The sequence below is a fragment of the Sinocyclocheilus rhinocerous genome, unplaced genomic scaffold, assembly GCF_001515625.1.
Source record: "Sinocyclocheilus rhinocerous isolate Xijiao unplaced genomic scaffold, SAMN03320098_v1.1 scaffold585, whole genome shotgun sequence".
NCBI lineage: Eukaryota > Metazoa > Chordata > Actinopteri > Cypriniformes > Cyprinidae > Sinocyclocheilus > Sinocyclocheilus rhinocerous.
In genome coordinates this window covers 829779-857458 of record NW_015630024.1, presented here as the reverse complement: position 1 = coordinate 857458, position 27680 = coordinate 829779, and the positions used below count along the sequence as shown (strand labels likewise).

General features: G+C 37.0%; 1 protein-coding gene across 1 annotated transcript in view; it reads left to right on the top strand.

Annotated features, from left to right (window-relative positions):
• The first annotated feature begins 22657 nt into the window (after window positions 1-22657).
• Window positions 22658-27680, top strand: part of celf4 (CUGBP, Elav-like family member 4) — a 92496-nt gene continuing 87473 nt past the window's right edge. The window contains exon 1 of the mRNA XM_016551928.1: window positions 22658-23210. Within this exon, the coding sequence (XP_016407414.1) occupies window positions 22946-23210 (265 nt within the window). The 5' untranslated portion in view covers window positions 22658-22945. The remainder of the gene's footprint in view (window positions 23211-27680) is intronic.

The window sequence follows — 27680 nt, the reverse complement described above, 5'->3', positions numbered from 1 at the left end:
TGTGTGTATACACTGCTGTTCAAAAGTTTGGGATCAGTAAGATTTTTTATGTTTTTTATAGAAGTCTCTTATGCTCATCAAGGCTGCATTTATTTATTAGCAAAAATACAGAAAAAAAACAGTAATATTGTGAAATAATATTGAAATTTAAAATAAGTTTTAATATACTTTAAAATGTAATTTATTTTTTTGATGCAAAGCTAAATTTTCATCCAGTCTTCACTGTCACAAGATTCTTCAGAAATCATTCCAATATGCTGATGATTCATTATCAATGTTGGAAACAGTTGGAAACTGCTTAATATTTTTTATAACCTGTCCTACTTTTTTCAGGATTCCTTGATGAATACAAAGTTTAAAAGAACAGCATTTATTCAAAATAGAAATATTTTCTATCAATATAAGTCGCTTTTATCAATTTAACACATCCTTGCTGAATAAAAGTATTAATTTCTTTCAAAAAAAAAAGAAAAAAATTACTGACCCCAAATTTGAATATTGTTAAAAGATTTCTATTTTAAATTATGTTCTTTTTAACTTTTTATTCGTCAAAGAATCCTGAAAGAGTATTTTATGTGAACAATATGAACAGTTGCAATAGCTTAGCAAATATATATTGTTTGTATATTTAAATGTATATATTATTTAAATATAGATAGATAGGCAGATAGGTTTATATAATTATATAACAATGTCAGTGAATATATAAATAAGTCAAAGTCAATGAATATATTACAAATTATTATTATTATTATTTTATTGCCCTTTTTGTGATATGGCACTTTCAAGGTTTATTCAGTAATTTTTCCTCAAAAAGTGACATGTGGACTTCATTTTTATCTTCTTCTTCTGGTTTCTTTTGTTGGATTTAGAAGGTCAATGGGATTCTATCCTTATCTGCAAAACTGCAATTCTCTAAAGACCAGCAGCATGTTGTGACTTCCTGAAAAGCACCAAGTGTTTGTTTCAATGGATCATGCTTGATGCCAAGCCAATTCAGAAGCAATTAAATCTCCAGAATTTCAGATACAGCTGTCCTTTTCCACTTAATACAGATGAAGCATGCCGGTATCATATTATTTTTAGAAGCCAGAAATCATTGACGCCAAAAACTGATTTCCCCACATTGCTGTCACAGTCTAATTCAAATAAATTTCTCATTTGTGATCTTTCCTGTTCAATGTGTTGTAGATGTGCTGTGGCGTGTTCAACGGATTTCCAGGTGTCTGGCGGGTTTTGAGATTGCATGTCTCAGGTCCATCTAAGGTAACTGGTTGCCTGGGAAACATTATTGTTTGTGGGCCTAATTAATGAGAAGTATTAGATGGCGACATTAGCGCAGCTGGAGTTGCTCTCTTTCTACCTTGTTAACCTCTTCTTGCTCTCACTCCATCACCTCCATCCCCCACTTCCTCTCTCTTCATTACATGTTCATCTGGCCGTGCGACTCTGCTTCGTGCGTGCAGCTGATACGGCAGATCGAACAGGACAGGTGTTTTCCGTTTCATCACGTCCTGCGTCTGAGGTTAGGGTTGGAGGAACGGAAACGCGAAAGGATGGGGCAGATAGTCGCAGGGCTGGCAGTTCATCATCTGCATGCTGCAGAAGCCTAACAGACTTCCTGACATCCCATCGATATATTGACAGCCGCTGTCACTCGGGCGGCTTTAGTGATGTGCAAGGCTCTGGCACATGAGGCTGATGGCCTGCTTCGATTGGTTGTGTGTCTTTCCGCATCGTCTTAAAACCAACAGCATTCTGGCCAGGTCATTTTGATGGCAGTGCAGACACTCGCTTTACCAATATTTGTGCCAGCTCTCACTATTAGATTAAAAAAATGGCCTTTTTTCATCTCAGAATATCCCCCAGCGTTTCATGTTTTAACTGGCCTAGTGTATCTTTTTTGTCTGTTTGTTCCCTGCGGTAGATTTAGGCGTTAATTTCACAGTAAATCTTGCTCATCAACGTCTTGATTACTTATGCTTCAAGTTTAGATAGGTCTGAACATCCAGTTCCTTTGTTCTCTATCTTTTATTTATTTTATAGGTATGGTATTGCTCCACATAAATTACTGCTTAACAAGCTGGGCTCTCTGTTTTGGCTGCCAGTGACAGTTTGAGCTGAACTTTATTTTTTCTTCTCCTTTTCAATCAGAGAAGTTATTGTGTTTTTGAAATATCACAAAATATTTTATATATCAATATATCATCATATATTTTTATTAGCCAGTATTTTTATCTTATATATTAAGTACACTACTTCTAAAGTGTTTGGGGTCCATAGGATTTTTTAACAATTTTGAAAAAAGTCCCTTATGTTCATTATGCAAGGCTGCATTTATTTTATTTATTAAAAAAAGGACTATTGATTTAAAATGACCTGTTTTATTGTAATATATTATACAATGTCATTTTAATGGCTAAGCTGAATTTTCAGCAGCCATTCAGCCTTCAGTGTCACATGAACCTTCAGAAATCATTCGAATATGTTGATTTGCTACATATCAACATAAGCAACATTTCTTATTATTAATCTTAATTTTAATTTAATTATTATTCATTGTGAAAACATTTGTGCTGTTTAATATTTTTGTGGAAACCGTGATACATTGTTTTTCAGTATTCTTTGATGAATAGCTGAAAAGTTGAAAAGAACAGCATTTATCTAACATTATAAATGTCTTTACTGTCACTTTTGAACAATTTAATGCATCCTTGCTGATTAAAAATATATATTTCCTAAAATAAAAAACATTTTGCTGACCCTGAAGCTTTTGTGTATATAAACATGCACAAATATTTCCTTCTAAAAAAAAAATATCTGTCTAGATAGTCAGTTCACTACAACAGGTTTTGGAACAGAGCCTCTCCCAAACAGAGAAAGTATATCGGTTTTTGTTCTCCATGTTTTCATTCACCCTGCTCTTTGTTCTGAGAGGAAGCGAGAGAAGAGGGCTTTTAGATCCAGCGAAGTCACGGTCTGAGGAAGCTTATCCCAAGTAAGGGTGTCTGAGTATAGAGTCGACGGCGGAGAGCAGACCCTAAATTTCCGTTGACATTTACAGAAGGGCTGCTTCCAATTAACCTTCACGTATCTTCTCACCTCTTCATGCTGATTACATTTTCCCCTAACAAACAGGCTAATTTGTTATTAGCAGGCTGTTGGAGAACTTGCATTCATTTTCATCAATAGGAAATTGCGATGGGGGAGTGATTGCTTGGATTTCTTTATGTCAGTTGGCATGCATTGTTCGATTTTTTCCCCCCTCTGTTCATCTGCTTTTGTTACCAGTAGCACCGCTGGGTTCAGTTGATATGGACCGCTGCTGCTGTACACCCAAAATATACTCAGACACACTTCCTCTTTCCTTAACTCTCCCAGCCCTGAAATTTAGCTCCGGAGAGAGACAATTGTTTTCCACCTGCAATTCCACTCTTCTGAAAACACTTTTGCTCAAACACATACATGCAGATGTTTAGCGTGGCGTATGGGGAGATTGCTCCCGTTGGCAGGAAGGCACAGCAGGGGTGAACTCGCACAGTTCTGCCAGGTGAGAGAAAGTAAAACAGAGTGGGAAAGTAAAAAAAGCAGGGGGGAGGGGAGTGTATACCCAGCCTGCCTTGTGCTGGCCTGATAACGCTCCCCTCCTCTCCTCGCCGCAGGCCTGTGGAGGAGGGCAGAGAGGCCCCTGCCTGCAGCCAACCCACCCAGGAATCTTATCTTTCCTGCAGCCTGTGCTGCTGCCTGAAACCCCATCAGACCCTGGGACTTGGTCACTCAGCACACACATATATACAGGTTTGCAGATGGCCACGTGTGCTGCTGATGCATACCAAATTGCTGGGTCAGAAAGACAAAAAACAAACTCTAACACGTTCGGCAAACCAACAGTATACAGAACTTATAAGTTGTGCACCATTCCGAATAGAATTGAAAATTACATTAATACCATTGTATAATTGCAACTTGAATTAATAAAACGAATTAAAATTCCAAAAAAAGAAAGAAACAAAGAACGAAATTGATATAACATATTTTTAACTAGAAACTTTAAGTATCATTTTGATAAAGCCTTGTTTGACAGTTTGGGAAAAAAGACTGAGTAACAAAAAGGATTGAGTAACAGATAGAAATTCATATATTGCCATATATTATCTAGGAACTTTCGAATGGCTTTTTTATGACAATCTTTGAGTTTTGTACATATATTTTATATTTTTAATAAATCAACCTGTGGATCAGGTTGGAAATCTGTGGATGGTTAGATAGAGGGAGAAGGATGAGAGAGGATGACAAATAAAACAAGATAGATAGATAGATAGATAGATAGATAGATAGATGATACAGAATGACAGATAGATAGAACAATATAGATAGAATGACAGATAGAACAAAAGAGACAGAGAGAATGACAGGTAGAATGGTAAAGATAGAACAACAGATAGATAGAACGATATAGAGAACTACAGACAGAACAATAGAGAGAACAGCAGATAGAAAGTTATAGAGAGAATGACAGATAGATAGAACCATGTAGATAGCGAAACTGACAGATAGGTAGATAGAGAGAACGATATAGAGAGAACAACAGATAGAACAGTATGGATAGAGGAACTGTCAGATAGGTAGATAGAGAGAACGGCAGGTAGAATGACAGATAGATAGAACATTATAAATAGAATTACAGATAGAACATTAGATAGAATGGCAGATAGAGCATTATAGATAGATAGATAGATAAATAAAGATATATAGAGGAGATTTCATTTCAGATAGATAGATAGATAGATAGAAAGAATAACATATAGAACATTATGGATAGAGTTACAAATAAGCAGAACAACAAAACGACAGATCAAGTTAGAACAATTAATTTCCCATAATGCATTGCATGTGATTTTCTTTTTTTAAATTGCATCTCAGCAAATTCCTCTTCCTGTCATTCCATTTCAGATTCCATTTTAACTTCCTGAAGTGTGTGGCCAATTCACTTCAAATTCATAAACTGAAACTTACTTTTCAAATCTATCAAATCTGCGCAACCCTTTTATATTCATAATATACCGCAAACTGGTAACCCTAGGGGTTGACATATTTGCATGTGTGTGACAGCCGTGAGTTTATCAGTGGCGCTTTTTCTCCTGACGGTTCGGTGGGGCATCTGTCACGATGTGAGCCAGGTGACTCCTGCCTGCTTCCCTACTCTCCTGAAATGCGTATTGACATCTCGCTTTGCTTCTAAACTGTGTCTTGACAAGGCAGGGGAATCCGAGCCAAAAGGAACAGACTGCAGCTGTGTGGGTTTAGGAAACTGGGTTTTTGGGAGCCTAACCATACAAAGCCTTCCTTTTAATCATTCCTGTCTTGTCCTGATGATGATTCAGACAGATTACATGGAAAAATCAGATGGACCTTCAGAAACAGCAGATTGTCAATGGCTAATTGCTTGTCATGTATGTTTGTGTCTGTTAGGCCTATTGCAGAAATTGCTTATTCTGCTTAAATGCTAAAGAGCTCCTGTAGCTCAGCTGGTGAAGCATGATGCTAGCAATGCCAAGGTTATGTATACATGTATATTGATAAAATATATGACTAGAAAAGAGTCTGTCCAATACAAAAAAAGAGATGCAAGGATGATAGAGATTCACACATTGGAATGAGGCGCTGTGAACCACATTGACTCTAGTCTTGTTTACACCTGTTTGTCTGTCTCAGGTGATTCGATCATGATTGGTCAACCAAAACCAATTGCTGTTTACGCCTGGTATTAACATGCATCTCTAGTGTCCACTTGTGATTGGATTTCATTAAGTGGAGGGTTTCAGGAAAAATCTGTTGGTACGTCATCATCTTTGAAAATGTGCATTTATATATGACCTGCTCCATCATTTTGAGTCACTCTAACCCTGAAACATATTTTAGTTCTGTGCACTGAAGTTAAAAGGAAAGTCTTTGCTTTTAATGATAATTGTTTTGTTTCTATGCACACCAAACCATTGAAGTATAACTGCTTAAACACTGGCTGAGACTTTTCTTTTTATTTCATAAAACTCAAAATGTGTTTCTGGGTCAAAGTGACCCAAATCAATGGAGCCAGTCAGATATATATACATTGGAAATTGTCCAGTTTTTTTGTTTGGATAGTCTAGTTTTGGCACAAAGATTGCATGTTAGGTAGATGGTCCATTAGCTATCTTGGATTTATCAAGATTCTTCCAAAACTGGTTGGATTGGATCACAAGGCACTTTGGATTGTGTAAATCACTGTCTTCTTCTGACTGGATTATTTGAGATGTATGTTAACTCCTGGTTTGTATGTGAAAATATTTTAAAATGTAAATTTAAATCTAATTTAAAATGTGATGGCAAAGCCGAATTTTCAGCAGCCATTACATCAGTGTCACATGATCCTTCAGAAATCATTCTAATATGATGATTTGATGCTCAAGAAACATTTCTTATTATTATCAATGTTGAAAACAGGTGTGCAGCTTATTATTTTAATGGAAATCGTGATACATTTTTCAAAGATTCTTTGAAAAAAAAGCTCAAGAGAAGAAATAGAACTATTTTGTGACATTATAAAAGTCTTTACTGTCACTTATGATCAATTTAATGCATCTTAAATTAATAAAACTATTCATTTCTTTTTTTAAATCTCACTGACGGCAAACTTTTGAGAGTATTTCAGATTCAAAACTTCAGATTCAATAAGGTTTACAGCCTCTTGCAGTCTGTTCATCTGAAGCAAGCTCAAAGATTTATTCATTCATTTATTTATTTATTACTTTACATAATGGTATTTTGTTCCAGTTGAGCTTCGGTTTACTAACAAATTATTAGGCTGCATGTGACTAAACCTTAATTAACCACATTACCTCTAATGACCAAAATCATAAATACAACTGCATTTGTAATTTTTACAGTTTATGTCATATACTGTTTCCTTAAATGAGGTAGACTGTGTCATAAAATAAAATTCTATGGATTGCAATGATAGCACTGGATGTGTGAATCACTGGAACAGTGTTTGTCGCACTGAGCCTGCGGTTTGGTATCTCTCTGGAGATGAAGCCATGTGGGTCTCGATGTTTCTCTAGTGTTTATGTGGCGGTCCTGCAGCATCGAAAACCCTCCCTGAGCACTGAACAAATTACTGACGCATTAGAGTGAAGATCTCTTTGTGTGTATGTGCCGTTTAAGGAGCACTGGGGGCCCAGGGGCCTGTCCCCAAACTTTATCTCTAATTAATATTGCCCCTCGACAACAACTTACAAAACACGTTCAGGCTATTACCTCTCTTTCAGTGGTTATTATGAGTGAAAAAATATCAAGTTCAACGGCAGTCAGAGTGCTTTCAAGGCAGCCTGTGAGTTAAGACATTAAGGCGACACTAAACGGGGTCAATGTTCTGGGATACTGGACACTTGACTTGCTTTTTATATGGTAATTAGGTACATTCACGTACAACTCCCATATGGCACAGGAGATCTGATAGAATAAGAGCAACTGAGGCACCACCGCAGGTACTTTCAGACACCTGTGTGTGTGTGTGTGTGTGTGTGTGTGTGTGTGTGTGTGTGAGCGAGCCTCTGGCCCCGTGAGACCGTGCGCATCAAGGGGCCGTAGTTGACGATCTGTGTTATTTTGATGTGTGTGTGTGTATATGTGCGAGGGAGGTCATTAGGAGGAGGGAGCACAACTGGAGATGGACCTCAACAGCTGTGTCCACATTACATACATCTGTTTCAGAGAGAAAACTCAGTGTGGTCTAAACGGAGTGTGTTTTTGTGTGTGAGCTCTTATGTAAGAAGGAACTGCAACTTTTCTCGCTTTCCATCAAGTTTCCAAGGAAATAACCTACTGATGTATCACATGGCAAAGCATTTCTTAATGAGTTGCATTTTACTGGATTTCTGCTAATTAAGATGTTTGAGAAGCCAATTACAGTAAATATCATCTTCCTCTGCCTCCCTAATTACAGATAGAGGAGGTGGAAGGATTTGAAAAAGAATAACAGTCCTTTATAAAAGATTTGGCCTTTCATCTTAAGGGTTTGTTTGCAGACCTTATTTGCATACTCTAGCAGTAGCCAAATGAAAAACAGAAATCTAAATGTGGGCTTTAAATGATATTTTAAACTCAATCATTACTACAGCTGCAATTAGGCCTCAGAAAATATTATGATTTTTTAAAATCGCTGTTAGTTAATTAACTTTGTGTCAAAGGTTTTTTTTTTTCTTTAACATGTCAATAGAAATACCTGTAAAAATGTATAAGCTTAAAATTGTCAAGTCACCTTTATTTATATAGGGCTTTTAACAATACAGATTGTGTCAAAGCAACTGTACAGCATTACTTAGGAGAATAGTGTGTCATTAATGCATAATTACAATAGTAAACACTCAATTTTCAGTTAAACGCAGTTCATCATTGAATTCAGTGATGTCATCATCCAGCTCAGTTCATTTTAAATAGTATCTGTGCAATCAAGTCGACGATATCGCTGGAAATGAAGTGTCCCCAACTAAGCAAGCCAGAGGCGACAGCGGCAAGGAACCAAAACTCCATCGGTGACAGAATGGAGAAAAAAACCTTGGGAGAAACCAGGCTCAGTCGGGGGGCCAGTTCTCCTCTGGCCAGACGAAACCAACAGTTAAATTCCAGGCTGCAGCAAAGTCACGTTGAGCAGAGGACTCAACTGGTTCCTGTGGTCTTGTCCCGATGGCCGTCTGAGACAAGGTCTTAACAGACTAATATTAGTGTAGATGCCATTCTTCTAACGATGTAGCAAGTACATCGGGTGCTATTGGGAAGTGTTCCCGGTTCCGGTTGTCTTAATTGATGCAGCCTAACAAATTGGCAGAGTTTTGAGAACACAGCGGACGTGGAGGACTATAATGCAATAAGAGCTCATTTAAATACTGAGGTGCTAAACCATTCAGGGCTTTAGAAGTAATAAGCAAGATTTTAAAATCTATACAATGTTTAATAGGGTTGTTTAAAATTGTGTTCAATTTAAAATTGTATTCACTCATATTACTCAGGTTTTGTACTGTATGATTAACAAACATAAAGATGAGTAAATAATTTTAATTTCATGTAAACGAACCTCTAATGTCTTACTCTAGTCTTTGTCTGATAATGTACATCCTGTACCAGAGGTGGGGGCAAGTCACACATGTTCAAGTCTCAAGCAAGTCTTAATTAGAGTTGTTATAAAGTCAAGTCCTGCCGAGTCATGAAGGTCAAATCAAGTCAAGTCTCAAGTCACTGGGTCTCAAGTCCAAGTCAAGTCAATTCATTTTCTTTATTTAGTCAAGCAAGTCACAAGTCCTTAAATTTGCGACTCGAGTCAGACTCGAGTCAAGTCATGTGACTCGAGTCCCCCACCTCTGTCCTGTACTATAAGAATAAAAACAACACAACAATCCTTAACAAAGAGTGGCAATAACCTCATTACCCATAATTCAACTGACTATTAGATTGCACTGTTTTAGCTTATGTCTGTTGTCTAATTTGGAGGAAAGATACTAATGAGGGTGTTTTCAAGAAAACAGTGAGCAATCTCTACATCCTGTGAAAGTCATGAAATGATTAATTTGCCTCTCTCTCTCCCTCTCTCCCTGCCCCTCTCTCTTCATCTCTCTCCTTCTCTCATTCTGTATTCTGCCGGCGCATTGCACTTATTGTATGATAATACTGAAGGTAGATTGTTGTGTTATCTTGTCTACAGTCCATATATAAATGTTAATGTCATCTGTGCATGACTCAGATACACACACTCACACACACACACACACACACACACACAGATTTGTGCAGAGCACATTTCACGTTTGTTGCAAAAGATGATGCAAGAGCGCTGTTAAATTCAGTCACTGAACATTTCCATGGATATACTGAGCACTTTATAATCAGTTCTCCTTCAGTTCTCCCAGTTTAGCAACTTATGTTCATCCACAAATGAAAATATTGTGATTATTTACTCATCTTCATGTTTTTCAAAGATATATGACTTGCTTTCTTCTGCTGAACACAAAAGTAGATATTCCACTGTTTTTTCTTCATAAAATGAAAGCATAGAAGACCATGAACAGCTACAGTATAGTCACCTTTCACTTTCATTATACATTATGAAATATTTGTTATTAATGAAGTTAATTATGATGATGATGATAATAATACTGATAATATAAAATATATTTAAATTTATATTTAATATATATAATATTTAAATCTGAAATTTCAGATTTCATACAGTTGATTGATGACAAATATGATGCAGGGCAACATCTTACTGCGTGATGAAGCCTAGAGAATGTGGTTAGAATGTCCCTAAAATTTAAAAAGGGGCAAAAAATGCCCATATATATATATAATCTATTTTTTAATTTATATATATATATATATTTTATATTATTTATTATAAATTAAACACATTTAGCATCAGAAGCAAGAAGTGTTTGCCTCTTTGAATGTTTATCACATTTTAAACATCCACTATCCGCTTTGCATACATTGAAAAAGTCAGCAGATTCTCTAACAGAAGTGAATGTTAGCAGGGCAACTCTTTGAACTAGTTGCAGTGACTTAAGACGACAGAGTGCAAACCAGTTTGAAGATATCTGGCAGATGCTCCTTGAGGAGCTATGATGAAAGAGCTATACTGTGTGTGTGTGTGTGTGTGTGTGTGTGAGAGAGAGAGAGAGACAAATGTGCAACTATTTCTTTAAAACGAGTCTTGTGGCTCTGTGTGTGTGTGTGTGTGTGTGTATCAGGGGCGGGCAGTGCTTCGCTGCCGTCTCCCGGGTGGCTGGCATTTGATGCAAGCTATCTCATCATTCCCCATTCTCATGCTAATGAAGCTAAAGATCATGGCTGTGATGGATGGACGGGTGGAGTGAGAGGAGGGGCTGTGGGAGCGCGCTGTTCTGTGTCACTTGCTATCCTGACACACACACATACAGACTTGTTCTTAGATACGTACTATGTTCATCTGAGATCTCTATGCGCAACTGGGTGACTTTAGTTAATTTGTAACCTTTCAAAGCAGTACTATTGCCATGTGTGGACAAATTTTGACTAGTTTTGATAATGTTACACATTTTAAATGTTATGTGTTGCATTAACAATATGGTCGCAATCTAGTAATATTCTCCCCCATACACTTTTCTCCCACAAATTAATACTCTTATTCAGCAAACATGCATTAATTTGATCAAATGTGATCGTAAAGACAAAAATAATTATAAATGCTGTTCTTTTGACATTTTTAATTAATGCATTAATTTCCACAAAAATGTTATAGCACAACTGTTTTTATCATTGATAATAATAAGAAAGTAAATGTTAATTAGAATATTAATGAATGAATTAGAATGATTTCTGAAGGATCATGTAACACTGAAGACTAATGAGTTCTGAATATTCAGCTTTGCATCACAGGAATAAATTACATTTTAAAATGCATTAAATAAAAAACAGTTGTTTTAAATTGTAATAATATTTCACAGTATTACTGTTTTTATTGTATTTTTGATCAAATGTGACCCTGGACCACAAAACCAGTCATAAGGGTCAATTTTTCATATATAAAATAAGCTTTCCATTGATGTATGGTTTGTTAGGATAGAACAATATTTGGTCGAGATACAACTATTTGAAAATCTGGAATCTGAAAGTGCAAAAATTCAAAATATTGAGAAAATCGCCTTTAAAGTTGTCCAAATTAAGTTCTTAGCAATGCATATTACTAATCAAAAATCAAGTTTTAATATATTTACAGTAGGAAATTTACAAAATATCTTTATGGAACATGACCTTTACTTAATATCCTAATGATTTTTGGCATAAAAGAAAAATCTATAATTTTGACCCATACAATGTATTTTTAGCTATTGCTACAAATATACCCCAGCGACTTAAGACTGGTTTTGTGCTCCAGGGTCACAAATACGAAATTATCAGTTATCATTGATCAAATGCGGCCTTGATGAGAATATGACATTTCTTTCAAAAATTTTTTTAAAAAATCTTACTTTTACCCAAACTTTTAAATGTGGTTTTCTTGATATAATGTTAATATAAATTATAACGTTTAATGATTTTGTGTATTTTATTTAAAATTGTAATTTGATGCTAAATATCGTATCTTCACCAGACAAGAAGTTTAAAGATCCTACTATGGCAAAGGCTTATGAATATTAATTAGCATATGTGTTATTATAGGAGCGTGACCTCCTAATTAATATTCATGAGAGAAGCCATCATGTCCTAAAGAGTTCATCATGCCCCTCCACTTTAAAACATGCTTTTTTTGCCCATACAGCACACTGATGTTAAGTAATATTGTGTCTTCTGTCTGTGCAGCTTACAGGCTCTCTGAAATGGAAATATGGATGGAAATGTGTCCCCCCACGACTCATCCAGGTATGTTTTCTTGATGTCTGGCTCTTTCTAACAATGCTTTTAAGAAGCAAAGCCACATCTAATAGGTCGGGCAGGGTGCCAGAGAGAAGGTCGCGTCAGGGTCAGTGGATGTTAACCTCCTAAAGAGCACCCTGGGGCCTGTTCTAAATATACAGCTTGTGAGCGTGGCATCTCAGCCCCGTCATTAGATAATGGCGTTGCAGTTACTCCGCGTTCTCCCAGGAGCGGAGCGAGATTAGAGCGTGCCAATAGTGAGGACATGGCCCATGTCAGACGTCAGAGACGATGGGTTGGATGTCCGCAGACACAAACATTTGCTCTTGTAATCCAGTAGAAGTCTTTGTGATGCTGTTTAAGTGCTTTACGTGTAGATGTGGGATACCTGGTGAGGTCGGACATCTAATTGACCCCATTTCCTCTGGTTTGTGCCACATTAACTTGGCAGGAGACATTGCACATTGTAGTGTCTTCTGAAAAGACTTGCACTCACTTGACGTGCTTTCAGTGGAGACAATGAATTTGTCCAACCACAGTGTTTTACAAATGTAAAGAATCTCGTTTCAGAATGCACATTAAATGGCTGAAAACCACTGAAGGCTTGAAGATATTTATTCTATTTTGCTGGAATAATAGCATGTCTGTGCTATTGTTCAAATCAGCATTCTTGAGCTGTTCTCATTTGTTAAAGGTGTTTCAGACAGCCTGCTGACTAGTTGCTGTAAAAATTAAATATAAGCTCAGTGTGGGTTACATTAATAACATCTCACAAACTGTCATTCCTGCACTGCAATTAAGTCGTGGTATACTGTTGTGATATGTTTTAGTTGTGGTTGTCAAGCCACATGTTTAGTGCATGTTTAATTCAGTTTCACAATGCGGTTTTTATGCTGGTTTATGTGGTGGCTGTCAGTCAGGCAAATTTGGATACAAGTACACATAATAACATTAATAGTGCCTAGAATTTCAATCGTTACTCAGCAGGTTTGTCTGTAGTATCTGAAACGCCAAAGAGAACAGCTCAAGTAGACTGATTTTCACAATAACATTGACATGCTTATTATCCCAGAAAAATAGAATAAATATTCTTGATTTTTAATGGGATATCCAGAGGCTATCAAAGTATTAAGTTAGGGTTTTGTAGTTGTTTTAACATTTCCCCTAGCGGCTAAGTGAATTGAAATTAAATTCAAAAATGTATCATAAAAATATATGCAATATAAATAAATAAATAAATATATTTATACTGTACTATATTACTACAATTTAACTGTAAAATAAAATACACTAATGTTCAAAAGTTTGGGGTCTGTATTTTTTTAGGCTGCATTTATTTGATCAAAAATATTGTTACAGTTACAATATAGTTATTGTGAAATATTATTACAATTTAAAAGAACTGTTTTGTTATTATTATTTTAATATACTTTAAAATGTAGTTTATTCCTGTGGTGGCAAAGCTGAATTTAAAATAATTTTAATTGTAATATACTGCTCAAGAAACATTTATCACCATTAAAAACATTTATTTTGCTTTAGATTTTTTGGAAACCATGATACTTTTTTAGGATTTTGAATACAGGACTCATATAAAAAAGATATTAAATTGGAAGTACTGATACACTTCTTTAGTGTTTTTTACCTGTTTAATGCCTTGAAAGCAGATGAGAGCTATAGTAGTAGTGTACTATGCATACTATGACTGAAATACTGATGTGATTTGTTTCTTGGTGGGGCCTATAACATAGCTGACACTCATCTGCGCTTAATCGACTCCTGTACGGATTATATTGTCCCATCTCTATCCTAAAATCCCTTTTAATGGTGTATTCTGTTGCATACTTTACACAAAATAAATGTATATGGTTCTCACAAAGGGTCCCCAAAGGGCTCCAAGTAATTTAGCTCAGCGGCAGTATTTTAAAATTCCCCCTGGGTCTTTTTAAAGGATACAACAGTTAAAAAGTACAACAGGTTGTTTATGCTTTTATGTAGCGGCTGACAGGCTGGCTATTTCCACAGAAATACCTCATAAAGCATGTCGGCCCTTTTTCCATTGTCACCTTTCTCTCCCTTTGGAGTGGTTGCTGCCCAGAAACATAAACACATGATAGGAAGTTTATGGTGTCTTCGGAGTATTTGAGACTGACTGATTGTCCAATCATTTCATGTAATTGCTTGCACCTGGTTTAGCAGAAGGAAAATTGGTCCTGAGTGACTTTGCTGTCTCCATAGGCACAGTTTTTCACTTCGAAGGAGCCAACGTTGTCATTCGTTGCAACGGTGCAGTCATTTCGTCTGGCTTTCTCTTTCTCTCTCCCCCCTATTGGAATGGTCTTTGGCAGCACCATGTGTTGTATTTCCAGCATTCATGCTGAGCCCCAGGCCCTCCGCTCGCTCCATCGCTGTAGGGCAGTGGCAGGTGGCTTCGCCCACCTCTCTAACACCTTCCCGGGGGAGCAATCAGGGGCTCTGTGGGGCCAGGCACCCAGACACCACAGTCACTGTAAAGAGCGGAGTGGAGCTGACATGACAGCGAGGTGACACGTCTGCCTGTGGCACAGGTGCTGTGAGACAGCCGAGAGGTCAGATGTCACAGGATTCCAAACCACTGATTAAAGAGATGGGACTGACATGAGGAGAAGTTAGAAGCCACATACAGGTGAGAACCTCTCTCTCTCTCTCTGACTAATCCTGGTGGGGATAAAGTAACAAGGAGTTCACGTGATGTGGAAATCATCAGTATGCATCATGAGAAGCATTTACTCTATGTGCGGTGTTAAGAAAGAAAAAAGTGTTTTTAGTCAAACGAAGGCAATCAAGTCCTCAATTCGTTTTCTTAAAGGGAAAATTAAAAATTACAATTACCTCAGTCCTTACTCTTATCTGTAGATTTGGTGATTTATGTAATATCTAAATACTAAATGTTTATATACAGTGGTGGCCAAAACTGTTAGAACACCTGACAGATCTGAAAATATTGACCTTTTTTGCCTCCAAAACATGATTTCATTTCATAATGTTCATGAAACATGCAGAACGTTGCTCTGAGCATAACAAATATCAGATGAAGTGAGTCGTACTGTTTTTATCCACTATTAACTTTAATATTTGATATGTCCACCTTTTGCAGCAATTACAGCTGCACATCTCTCTGGCAGAGAGTCAATATATTTCCTGAAAACTTCAACACTAATGTTATCCCATGCCTTCTGCAACTCAAGCCAATGGCTTTCCTTTGAATGTGGAATAGGATCTGTTCAGTTTATTTTCCAACTAGCCCCAAATTTGCTCAATAGGGTTGAGGTCTGGACTTTGAAGGGGCCAGTCCATCGTTTTCAATGTTCCAGCAGATTGCTTCTGTCGCGTTTTATGGTTATTGTAATGGTCAATTCAACAAAAACAACTGAAACCTCTTAAATATGCCATGTGTTATAACAGTTTTGACCACCACTGTATATGCATATATATAGTTTTTAATGTTCATTTTGTATTGTTGTTAATAATAATAATTATTATTATTATTATTATTAACATTAATAATAATGACCTCTTAAATATCCCGTGTTCGACCACCACTGTATATGTATAGTTTTTAATGTTAATTTGTTATTGTTAATAATAATAATAATTATCGTTATTATTGTTAATAATAATAATAATTATCGTTATTATTGTTAATAATAATAATAATTATCGTTATTATTGTTAATAATAATAATAATTATCGTTATTATTATTAACATTAATAATAATAAAATCATTAATATCAGTAATATTATTATATAATATATTTTTATATGAGATATTATTTATAATATTAATTATATTGTTAATGGTTTATTATTTATATATAATATATTATTGTTAATGTTAATTTTTTTAACGTTTTTATGTCCACCAAGTCTACAATTATTTTATCACAAATATAGTAAAATTTGAAATATGAATATTTTGTAACTATAAAAAATATTACTGTCACTTTTGATCAGTTTGATGCTTTTTTGCTGAATAAAAGAATTCATTTATTTTAAATAAAAAATCTTACCCTACAATTTTGAACAGTAGTGGATATGTAAATTTTTATTTATGAAAGATATATTATATTATATTATATTATATTATATTATATCAGTTATGGAAGAAAGAAAATCACACAAAGACAAAGTGTGAGTGAATGATGACAGATTTGTTTGTTATTTTTTGAAGTATCACTTTAACAGAAGTCCTTCAAACACTGCTGCCTGATGCGGGGATGTAGCTTAGGTCACTGTCATTTTGGCCTTTTCCTCAAAGAGAGCTCAGCTTGTCTTCTGAATGGGGATAATGTTGTTTCAATGCTGTGTTTTCTTCTACAATGGGGTAGAGGAGTCGAGAGTCAGTCGAGAGTTGCGATTGGGGATTTAAGTTTGAAAGAAATGCCCAACTGTGTCAAGTGGTATAGCGCTAATCTGTTTTCAATACTGCACTAACAACCAACGGCTCCCCTCTGATGCAAAAAAACTCACCGCTCTCACGATAAGCAGCTCCTCTAGAGTAAACCATAATTGAAGGGGAAAAACTCCACCAATCCATGCTTTTATTCGTCCCATATATGTGTCCCTTGGTATTGATCTAAATAGCTTTTTTCTTATCAGTAAAATCAGATCCTTTTCTGCAACATAGCTGTTAAATTTATGAAATTCAAGAGTGGCTTTCTGTAAAGTTTCTCAGACTGGCATGTACCATAGTCTCAGTGGATCTGATAATTATCACCTTTTATATGCTTGCTTGGCTGTTGTTTTATTCGCCTGTATTTGACGAGTCACATGACTAATTTTCTTTCTGCTTCCTCACATTTATAGGTTCCAGTTAGCTGAACTCGGTGTCTTTTCCATAGTGCCGTTCTGTCAAAGGTTTTTTGGAGTTCTGTGCTCCTCTGCCCTTTTCCTGCTCGTCCTCCTAAATTACACTGAGATGATGAACCGCCTCCGAGGCTCAAGACTCTCTGAGATTTAGAACTTTGTCCTGTATGAAGGACAGGTTAGGAGAGACATTAATATGCAGAACAGGTAATATCAAAACCTCAACGTACTTTACGGCGGCTGGCGCACATTATCAATCTATTTGTGCAAGCTGCCCTGCAAGAATTTCATTTGCCACTCGTTTATTTGCCTTCCTCAACAATTACACCGCCGGAACAGGATTTGATTCAAAGTAATGTTCCAAGGGCACAAGTTATTTCAGTGCACTCTATTGTCAAAGAGTGAGGGGTGTCAAAAAAGGCTTTTGTTACTTTCAGTATAATATTATAGCAATCTCTTTCAAGTAAACCCATTTTAGAAGGGGTCAGTTGATATACACTATCGGCCAAAAGTTTGAAATAATTTTTAATTATTATTACTTTTTTTAATGTTTTTGAAATAAGTCACAATGCTTACCAAGGCTACATTTATTAGATCAAAAAACAGTAAATATTATTGCACTTTAAAATTATTTTCTATTTAAATATTTTGTAAAAATATAATTTATTACTCTGATGGCAAAGCTAAATTTTCAGTAGCCTTTACTTCAGTCTTTAATGTCACACGATCTTTCAGAAATGTTGATTTAGTGCTCACTTTTTATCGGTGCCCAATTAATGGTTCTTATTATCATCAAACGTTTTTTGTTGCATAATATTTTTTTGGAAACTAACATACATTTTCAGGATTCTTTGATGAATAAATAGTTCAAAAGAACAGCATTTATTTAAAATAAAAAAATAAAAAAACTTACCCCATACTTTTGAATGGTAATGTGTCACGGTTTGCACAAAATATGAAGAAGCACAACTGTTTCAACATTGATAATAATGAGAAATGTTTCTTGAGCATCAAATCAGCATATTAGAATGATTTCTGAAAGACCATGTGACACTAGAGTAATGGCCACTGAAAATTCAGTTTTGCCATCACAGAAATAAATAACATTTTACAATGTATTCAAGTAGAAACCAGTTATTTTAAATTTGATACATAAAAAATCAGCTTTTACTGTATTTTTTATCAAATTAATGCAGCCTTTGGTGAGCATAAGACACTTCTTCATTTTAAAAAATTGTCATTATTCCAAACGTTTGACTGGTTTTGACTAGTTGTGCCTCAGTGAGAATATTTCAGCACCATGGACAGCAGCTTACTGTTGTTCCAGCAGCCATGCAGAAGCATGGAACGACAGTGCATATTTTTAGCAGCAGGCCTGCTGTCGAAGAAAATAACATTTGGATTTATTATTTATTTCTTGACAGAAAAAAAATAAGTATGATTGTCATTTGATTGTAAGGCTCATTCGCATAGACATACCGCTGAGATCAAATTTTAGGATGAAAATGCGAGACTCTCCTCTTGAGACCACTCCTCTGCTGAAATTTAGATTGGAGCGTTCCAGTTCCACTCCAGGTTCATCAAACCGAGCTCCCTGTGACCTACGGTGCTCCCTCTGTAGACCAATCGGTCTGTAAATTACCCGCTAATCGTGTATGATTATTATTATCACGATGATGGACGTGCTCATCAGACGCTTTTCATTTGGGCCGGCTTGAAAACAGCAAAAGAGACGAGAGAGGGGCGAAGAGAAAGACTATAGGGAACAATAATGGCAACATAACTTATGTAATCGTTGCGATACTACGCAGAGAACATAATTACAATGATTTGTGCTAACACATTTCGTCCTTGTATTAAAAATATGGCTCAAGGCAAGTCGGGTGTGATCTCGGGCAGCGTGGCCCCAAGGGTATGCTTGCAGAACCGAGCACAGTGCCCTGCCAAAGAAAGCGGACTGACTCAGCTGGGCTGGGTTATACTGACAGTCCGAAATGACATTAACGGGCCATTACAGCCTCTGAGTGCGGTAGGTGAGAGGGCCATGGAGTGCTTTTCGTTTCCTTTTTAATGCTGCTTTGGACCGCATCCAACGCTTTAAAATCGCATAGTTAAGGCCAAAAACATACAAGATTATACTGTGTTTTAATATTTGCCCAGTTGACCTTTGGGCGGAGAACATGAAACAATAAGAGATGCAATGTAGATAAAAGAGCAGCTGAGCTATAAATTACTTATTTGGAAAGATGCAATTAAGAGAAGTTGCTCTTCTAAGAAACATAGCATGATGCAATTCATTGCATTTATTGTATTATTGTGAACTCTTAAAAATAAAGGCTGCACTTAGGTCCAAAAAGGAATTTGCAATCAGACGTCATAGAAAACCTTACACATTCTGCAAAGTGTACATGTAAACTACTTTTTTTTTTTTTTTTTTCTCTTTTTTAATGTTTTGTTTTATTTTATTTTATTTTATTTTATTTATTTTATTTTAGAAAATATAGGTGCACTGATGCTTTTTATTATCCCAAGAATCATATATATCCAATACAAGAATGCAGTGAAATACAGTGAAAATGGTTCTTGGTCTTTTTCTCTTTTTTCTCCTCTTTTTTTTAAGAACCTTTATTTTATAGAACAAAATGTGCTTTTTAACCATTATGTCATGACTCCAAATTAAATGTCCAAGTCTGTTTAAAGACCACAGTGAAAAACAATGCAATAATCGTGCATAATAGGATACATTACTATTATTATTATTACTATTATTATTCTTTCAAAAGGTTCTTTGTTAGTATGTATGGTTCAGTGAAGAACTTTTAACATCTGTGGAATCTTTTTATTGCACAAAATATTCTATGTAGTGAAAAATGTTCTTTTGACAGATCATTACACTAAGAAAAAAATTAATAAATAAAGCTTATTTTAAGAAACAACCTGAAAGGTTCTTTGGGAAAACAAATGGTTTTGCATGAACAGGTTACATTTGGTATCATGTTGGGTCACCACTTGATATCCAGTGCCAAATCTGACTTCTGATGCAAAACTAATTGAGAATCATTGTTCTGAACAGCTATGTCATGGGCTTTTCAGAGCATTCAGAAGGCCTCCTCTAAAGCGGCTTGTTGTTTTCCTCCATTTTGAGTTCGCTTGAGTGCTCCTACCTGCCGTTGTGCCAGTGCCGAACACATGTACGCCTGTTGTTCTCCGTGGGCCTCGTGCTCAGCAGGAACTCTGAAGCAGCCTACAATTTCCCATCATTATGAGCAGGTGCTTTGGTCTCGACAGTGGTGTGTCATTGTCGGCATGAAAAACGCTGTGGTTGTGTGCTCTGGTGTGGAAATTGGAGGCTTGCATGCAACATTTGCACATGTGCATACACGCTTTGACTGTCAACAGCGGTTCGTATCGTGTATAAGTGGGATTTTAGAGGTGTTGAGGGCTCAGGTTAGATGTTTGGAGGCGTCACTCAAACCTCCAAGCAGTCTTCATTACATCTGTTCAGTCAGTCTTCATTACATCAGGGTTGTTTTTCCTGATCAGAAAGAACAGCAGATCTCTGTAGGTTCATTGATGGGGTTATGATATTAAATTGAAGAGACACTTCGTTTTTGGCTTCAGTAAAAGAGAGTTTATCGTTGAAGCAAATGCTCTGTAGTGAACAGTGATTCACAACAGCATTTTTGTCTGATGAAATCCACAGACACAATCAAAGTGAGCTCCTAAGTGAAAAGATGTGACTATAAATAATCTTTCAAAGAGTACTTAAAATTTCTACTGTCAGCTATTGACCCATTGCTCTTGAATTATGTTCCAGGGATGTAAAAAATATGGCCATGTTTTAATTCTACTCTAAATGCAGCCATAAATAATAATCAGTCAAAAAATGTTTTATGATAAGATTTCAATAGCTGTTTGTAATGTCCATTACAATGGGCATTGGTTCTAAACTGTAGCAACATCCAGCAGAAAGTTTCCTGTGAGGGGTAGGGTTGGTGCAGGGCAATAGAATATACGGTCTGTACAGTAGAAAAACCATTACGCCTATGGAGAGTCCCCACAAGGATAGCAAACCAGACGTGTGTGTGTGTGTGTGTGTGTGTGTGTGTGTTTACACACACATACACAATGGGGTCAAATGTCTCATATGTTCACCAAGGCTGCATTTATTTGATCAAAAATACAGTAAAAACTGTAATATTGTTAAATATTTTTACAATTTAAAATAACTGTTTTCCATTTGAATATATTTTAGAAAATATAAATATATTTAGAAAAAACGCAATAGCATTTTCTTGTAAACCGGACTTCAATAATCTTATTTAAAAGTATTTAGCTCTTTGAAAAATATTTTTAGTGTCAAAAAGTGACAAAACTAAAATATATTGAAATGGAAAACAGTCTATTTAAACTGTAATATAGAAGCTATTGTTGTTTTTTCTGACATATTAAGGTTATAAACATTCAAACTGTGCCATATTGTTCTGCCATAATTCAAAAGAAGGTTGTTGAGCAAGGGAAAAAAAAACATTTGTAGCACTCATAGATTGACATATCCGTCCAATCTAAAAATGCATTATGATGGCATCAAATGATCAAAACCATATAAAACACCCAGATAAAAGCGATGCTTGCTGGAATGAACACTAGGACTGAACGGGTTAACGGTTGCTCTAGGAACCAACTATATAATACGGATTTGTATGTTTATTACCCCCATTCCTGAACACACACACACACACACAAACAGTGTCACCTCCCTGCCCGTACACACCGCGCGGAGGAGCTCACAGCCCTCTTTCTAGCTCGTACATTTGAAAAGAGACATTACCTCGATTAAATACAAACACATTTTTGTATTTCTTTGAATGATAAGTAAAAATAATCCTAATTATAAAATTGAAATGATTTATCCCGGCGAGGTTACATGCATAAGGCTGCTTTTGCCTTTGCACTTTCCGAGCGTTTCAGCACTGGCGCTGTCCATTAGTTCCCCTCGAATTTTGGTGAATCCTTTGATGCTTTCCTGAGAAATGCATTTAGGGGAACATTATGCATTAGAGTGCGTTGAAAAAAACAACAACAATGCATACACGGTTTTTTTTTTTAAATAAACATTGAATGCCACTATGTACAAGTCTAAGGCGCGTCATTCACAAGGCAGCGTACAAAGAGCCGTGTAAATGTGATATTTTCTTTATTTATAGTCCCTCTCCTTCGGCGGAACATACCATGTTTCTGTATAACGATGAGAGGGGGAGAGAGCGCGTCGTGTGACATAAAGCGAGCTGCTTTTTCTTCTCTTCCTCCCCACTGCACTGAGCGCGTTTGAGACAGCCCTGTCGGTTTAAACCGGGAGGACACCCATACCGACTTCCCAATGCAAAAAATAAAAGGGTAGCTAGAAGCAGGGGCGAGGGGAACGGAGGTAAAGCGAACGCTCTCGGTCGGTCTCTCTCTCTCGTTTTTATTACATTAATGAATTGAGTTGTAAGGGACACGTACAAGGAAACACGCCTCCACCTGGACGACCAAACGCGTTTGATATTTGATTGTGTTCAATGGTACGTGTTTGCATCTGTACATTTTCGGCGAAAACCAGAGTAGGACGTCTCATCCCGTCGTTTGAAACACTTCTGAAGGCGTAGCAGCTGAAAGTCCTCGCGGTGAACATGGCAACTTTAACGAACGGACAGGTGGACGCCGCGGTGCACGGAGGAGCGGCCAGTACGAACGGGCTCGTGAACGGAATAAGCCACACGCACAGTCCCGCGAGCTGCGCCACCATTCCAATGAAGGACCACGATGCCATCAAACTGTTCATCGGACAGATACCCCGCAACCTGGACGAGAAGGACCTCCGGCCGCTCTTCGAGGAATTTGGCAAGATCTACGAGCTCACCGTGCTGAAAGACCGCTTCACTGGCATGCACAAAGGTACGTTTCGCACTCAGTTCCTGTCACTAGAATGTCTTGATTTGCTTTGCCTCCGTTTCCATCATAAAATCGGATGACAGGCTTGGATGTACTGGCTGTTTTTATGCATGTATGAAATGTGTTAGGGAATTGTTCATTCATCGGCTTACTATGAAAGTTAAGTATTGATTTAGAATTGTTCCGTAGCCAACACGAAGCGAATTTTGTTAGATCGCAAACGGTACTTCGGGGGTTTTACGCGAGCCTATTTTGAGGTTGGGGGTGAGTTTTTCACACTTGAAATGGACGTATCTTATTTTGTGCTTCACGCTGTTCATACTACCTTGCTTGGTTGTTAATTTTAGGTAGTCAGGTTTTGAGATTTCCACGCTGCGCATTTGTAACGTTCTTATTTGAATATTAACGTTGGACAAATACTACACGCTTAATGACTGCTTGTTCATCTGTGTGAAAAGTCGCTATGTGGAGCAAAATAATATCGTCTATTCATCATTCTACTTAACGCGTTTGCCTTTACCGTTCGACATTTTTAACTGTTTCCCCTCAGTCGTGGAGGCGTGTGAAAGTTTTAGCGACTGTACAAAGCGCATTAATTTTTAATGAGGTAAGAACTGAGGCACGTTATGATTGGTGTCTGTTTCTAAACAACTCGCCATAACGTTTAATGTTAGTGTAACGCATTGTCGCTAGCATAAAACCCAGGGTTAGAAGTAATGCTAACACCCCTTCCAAAATTGCAAGTGTAGAACGTGTACTTAACCCAGGGTTAAAACTGACCTTTACACGGTGTTGAGAAAGATGTTAACCCAAGGTTAAGGGTAGTGTGAAGATCCCTGTAGAAGCTGTCTTGATGTCCAGCTCGCTTGGTAAGTCCATCAAAAATTTTCCATTGTGGCTTCTTCCTCTCTCTCTCTCTCTCTCTCTCTCTCTCTCCCTCTGTGTGTGTGTGTGTTCAGGTTTTGCCTACATTGTGCTGACTAGATCTTCAAGGATATAAAAGTCTGAGCTCTACAGGCTTTTCTGATATTTGGTGAAGATGGAAAATGTTATTAACTCTGTATAAAACAATAGAAGCCAATAGAAAGTCCCTACCATGGTAGAAAAACAAATGTGTTTGTACTCTAGCTTCTGTAAACATTTCCCTCAATTAGTTTTCTTTAGCGATTGTGTTGTGTGCACAAAAAAACTCTTGAGCCTTTTGTCTAAGAATGATCGTGCAGCAACTAAAGGTAAATGGCAGCCGTCAAGACAATGAAAGAGTACATTATGAGCAAGGATAGGATCTGTGCTGAAAGGGTCTGTCCAGTAACCTCTTAATTGGGGTTGTGTAGTCGTGATTGTTCCTGTTCTATTGCTTCACAATAAAATATTAATTTATGATGACAGTATGCACAATAGCATTTCAGCGTGGTGTGTTCTAGCGGTAACAGCAGCCGAACTATAATTACCTCCTGCTTATCTTCTCCTCGCCAGTTGGTGTCCTATGCAGCAACTCACGTCTCCGGTTAGTTTCGGCCACAACTGTGCCTTGTTTGTGCGATCGTCTGCTCCTGCAGTGTGGTAATTACTGCTGAAGCTGTGTACCTGTGGTGTGTTCGGAAAGATCAATTCCTGAAGACCTCAGCCAGGGGCCCAAAGGGGGTCTCCCTAGGAACATCTTCCCAGGGGTGTCATTATTTCACAGGCTTGTCTAATTGATCCCCAACCCAGAAGACATTGTTTAGGGTCACAGGGAAGAGCCGAGGGAAGAGCTGCATACCCCAGCCCTGGGGATGTAGTCCCTCTGTTGTAGTAAACAAAGCTGTCCTCTGTATGTGCCTAGCAAAAATGTGGCTTTGAGAAGCGGGTCTGGGGAGGGTAGGAGGTTATCTTTTATTAATAGCACCGCTGGAGTACTCCCCGTCTGGTGGTTAATCATGTTGCTTGTGAACTATGGGGAGTCGTGCCGGCTGATTCTAGGAACTGTCTCCTTCCTGCAATATATGGTCCTTTGTACCCATCCCCCCACTGCAGGGCCCCGTGTTCACTAGTGTGGTCGTCAGGCCTGCTTGGCTCCATGTTATAACTGAGTTTAGGTACTCGTTCACTCCCTCTCCACAACATAAGCACTGGCGTCAGTGTCTCTCAAAATCCATTTCCCTTTGGCAGCAGTGCCGTTCTCTCCATACCCTGGAGTACGCTGAGGCCTGTCCGCTCTGGAGCTCTCGTTGCTTCAAGAACTTAATATGCTGTTTTGTAAAACTGACCTTTCCCTTCACTTTCAGAAAAAGTAGTGCATTTATAACAGCTTGTCACTGGGCCAGTACCCTTAAAAAGTGTACCCTTAAAGGAATGGTTCACCTAAAATTAAAATTCTGTCATCATTTATTTATCCTCATGTTGTTCCAAAACTGCATGCATTTATATCTTCTGTCAAACGTAGAAGATATTTTGTCTCAGTGTTTTTTTCTTCCATAAAATGAAGGACCCAAAAGATCTTTTGAGTTTCATGGAATAAAGAAAGTCATATAGATTTGGAACAACATGAGCGTGAGTAAATGATTACAGATTTTTAATTTTCAGTTGAACTGTTCCTTTAAAGTCGGCATGAAACAGAATTTGCAGTCGTCTTTTTTCCCCTCTCCTGACGTAGGCCTAAATCTCAGTGTAACAGATCCTCGAAATGAGGAAAAAAAGGTAGGGCAGGACTTATTTTTGTCCAGTGAGAATTGATTGGATCATTGTTCGCTAACTGCTGTGATCTCGCGTCAGAGTGACAGCTTGCTGGATTGGAGGGATCGTCCTCATGCCAGTGTACACGTCATCAGAGAAGTCATGTCGTTGCGAGGGAAACAAATGTTAATGTTTTTGATGTAAGATTATGAGGGCACATTAATTTAAAATTATGGTGTGTACAGATAAATCATTTAAAATGAACACTGCAATAAAAAATAAAAAAAAGAATGGCCAAATTTGATTTCATGGTGACTTCAAATGATTTGCACCAGTGACAAGCTAAAAGCTACCAAGCTTTCCCTAAAACAATCTTTCTGACAGTGCCTCCCAAACAAATTATTATTTGTTAAAACTCCATAAATACTCTAGTCCTACAGTTGTCTGCCCCCCCCCTTGATCATTAACATGATCACATTGTCTTGTTTTTCATCATTATAGGAAGTTCTCCATCTTGGCACTTCATCCGTCTCCACATCCACCCACTTCCTCTCTTCACACGTTATCACCTCCTCCAGCCTATTGCATGTCTCCGCCGTCTCTCCTCTCCCAATCATGCGATTTCCTTTCCATTCACAGGCTAGAAGGGGTTTTGTCATCCATTTATTCACTCACTTCAGTGTTTCCCCTAGGTTTATGGCTTTGGGGGGGGGAGGTTCTGTTTTTTTTTCCGTTTGAATTTTTATGGACTCCTTTTTAATGGTTAAATTCAATTGTATTAATCAAAAAACATGTCTAATTAATTAAAATCATGAAACTTAAACAATTTAACATCAATTTATCAAAAGTTTAACAAACATTACATGTTTAGGGCCTATGAAATGTTTTATTTTTTCCAACCTTATATTTTATTGTTACCAAATTCTGTGTTTTAACAATCTAATAATCTAATTTTGAAAACAAGTTTAATTTATTCTTACAATAGCCTAATGATTTTTTTCCTCTGAAATTCTGTGTTGTGTATTTACATTTAAGGCATAAAACAGTCATTTAATTTATCTTTTAATTAATGAAAATTAAACAAATGTTATTTTTGGAAAATAAAGGGGATTTAATATTACTATTAAAACATTGAAGAAATATTGTATGATTATATTCCTTAAAAATAAGGTTTTAATAATTTTAGTAGTAGTAGTAGCCTATTACGTACATTCTACTGAACAATAGTAATATATTTCTGCCGCAATGTCTTCAAGTTAAACCGAACTTTTATTTTGAAGGGTTGCCGTGAATACCTTTACATTCCTGTGTTTATGTGATTTGATGAGGATAGTTTTACTCAAATGAAACGGTCAAATGCTCACGAAGTGACTCTCAGAGCAGTTCTGGAGATGTTGTTCATGTATTTATGTCCTCATTAGTGAGACGGCAGACGTTAATGTCACCGGAAGAGTCATACGTGCTTCAGTACGAGTAGTACACAAAACCGCGCGTCTGTGCCATTCATTAACACATAGACACGTAGAATTCATGTTTAAATAGTCGTTTTGCGACTTAATATTTACAAATACTAGTGGGAGTGTGCTCACTTGTGTGTGCGCATCGGGGTGGAACTCCGCTGTGCGCAATGCAGAGAGCGCGACCACGTAACGTAGAGACAGAAATGACATGCCGTCGTGTAAATAAGATAAATGACATAAGGCTATTTAGTTTGTTTAATAAAAGAACAAGGTATAGACCTGTTCTATAGGAAAGGTAACTTTAAATGACGTCTGTTGTGATCTGGCGCTATAGAGAAAATATAATTAAATAAAATTA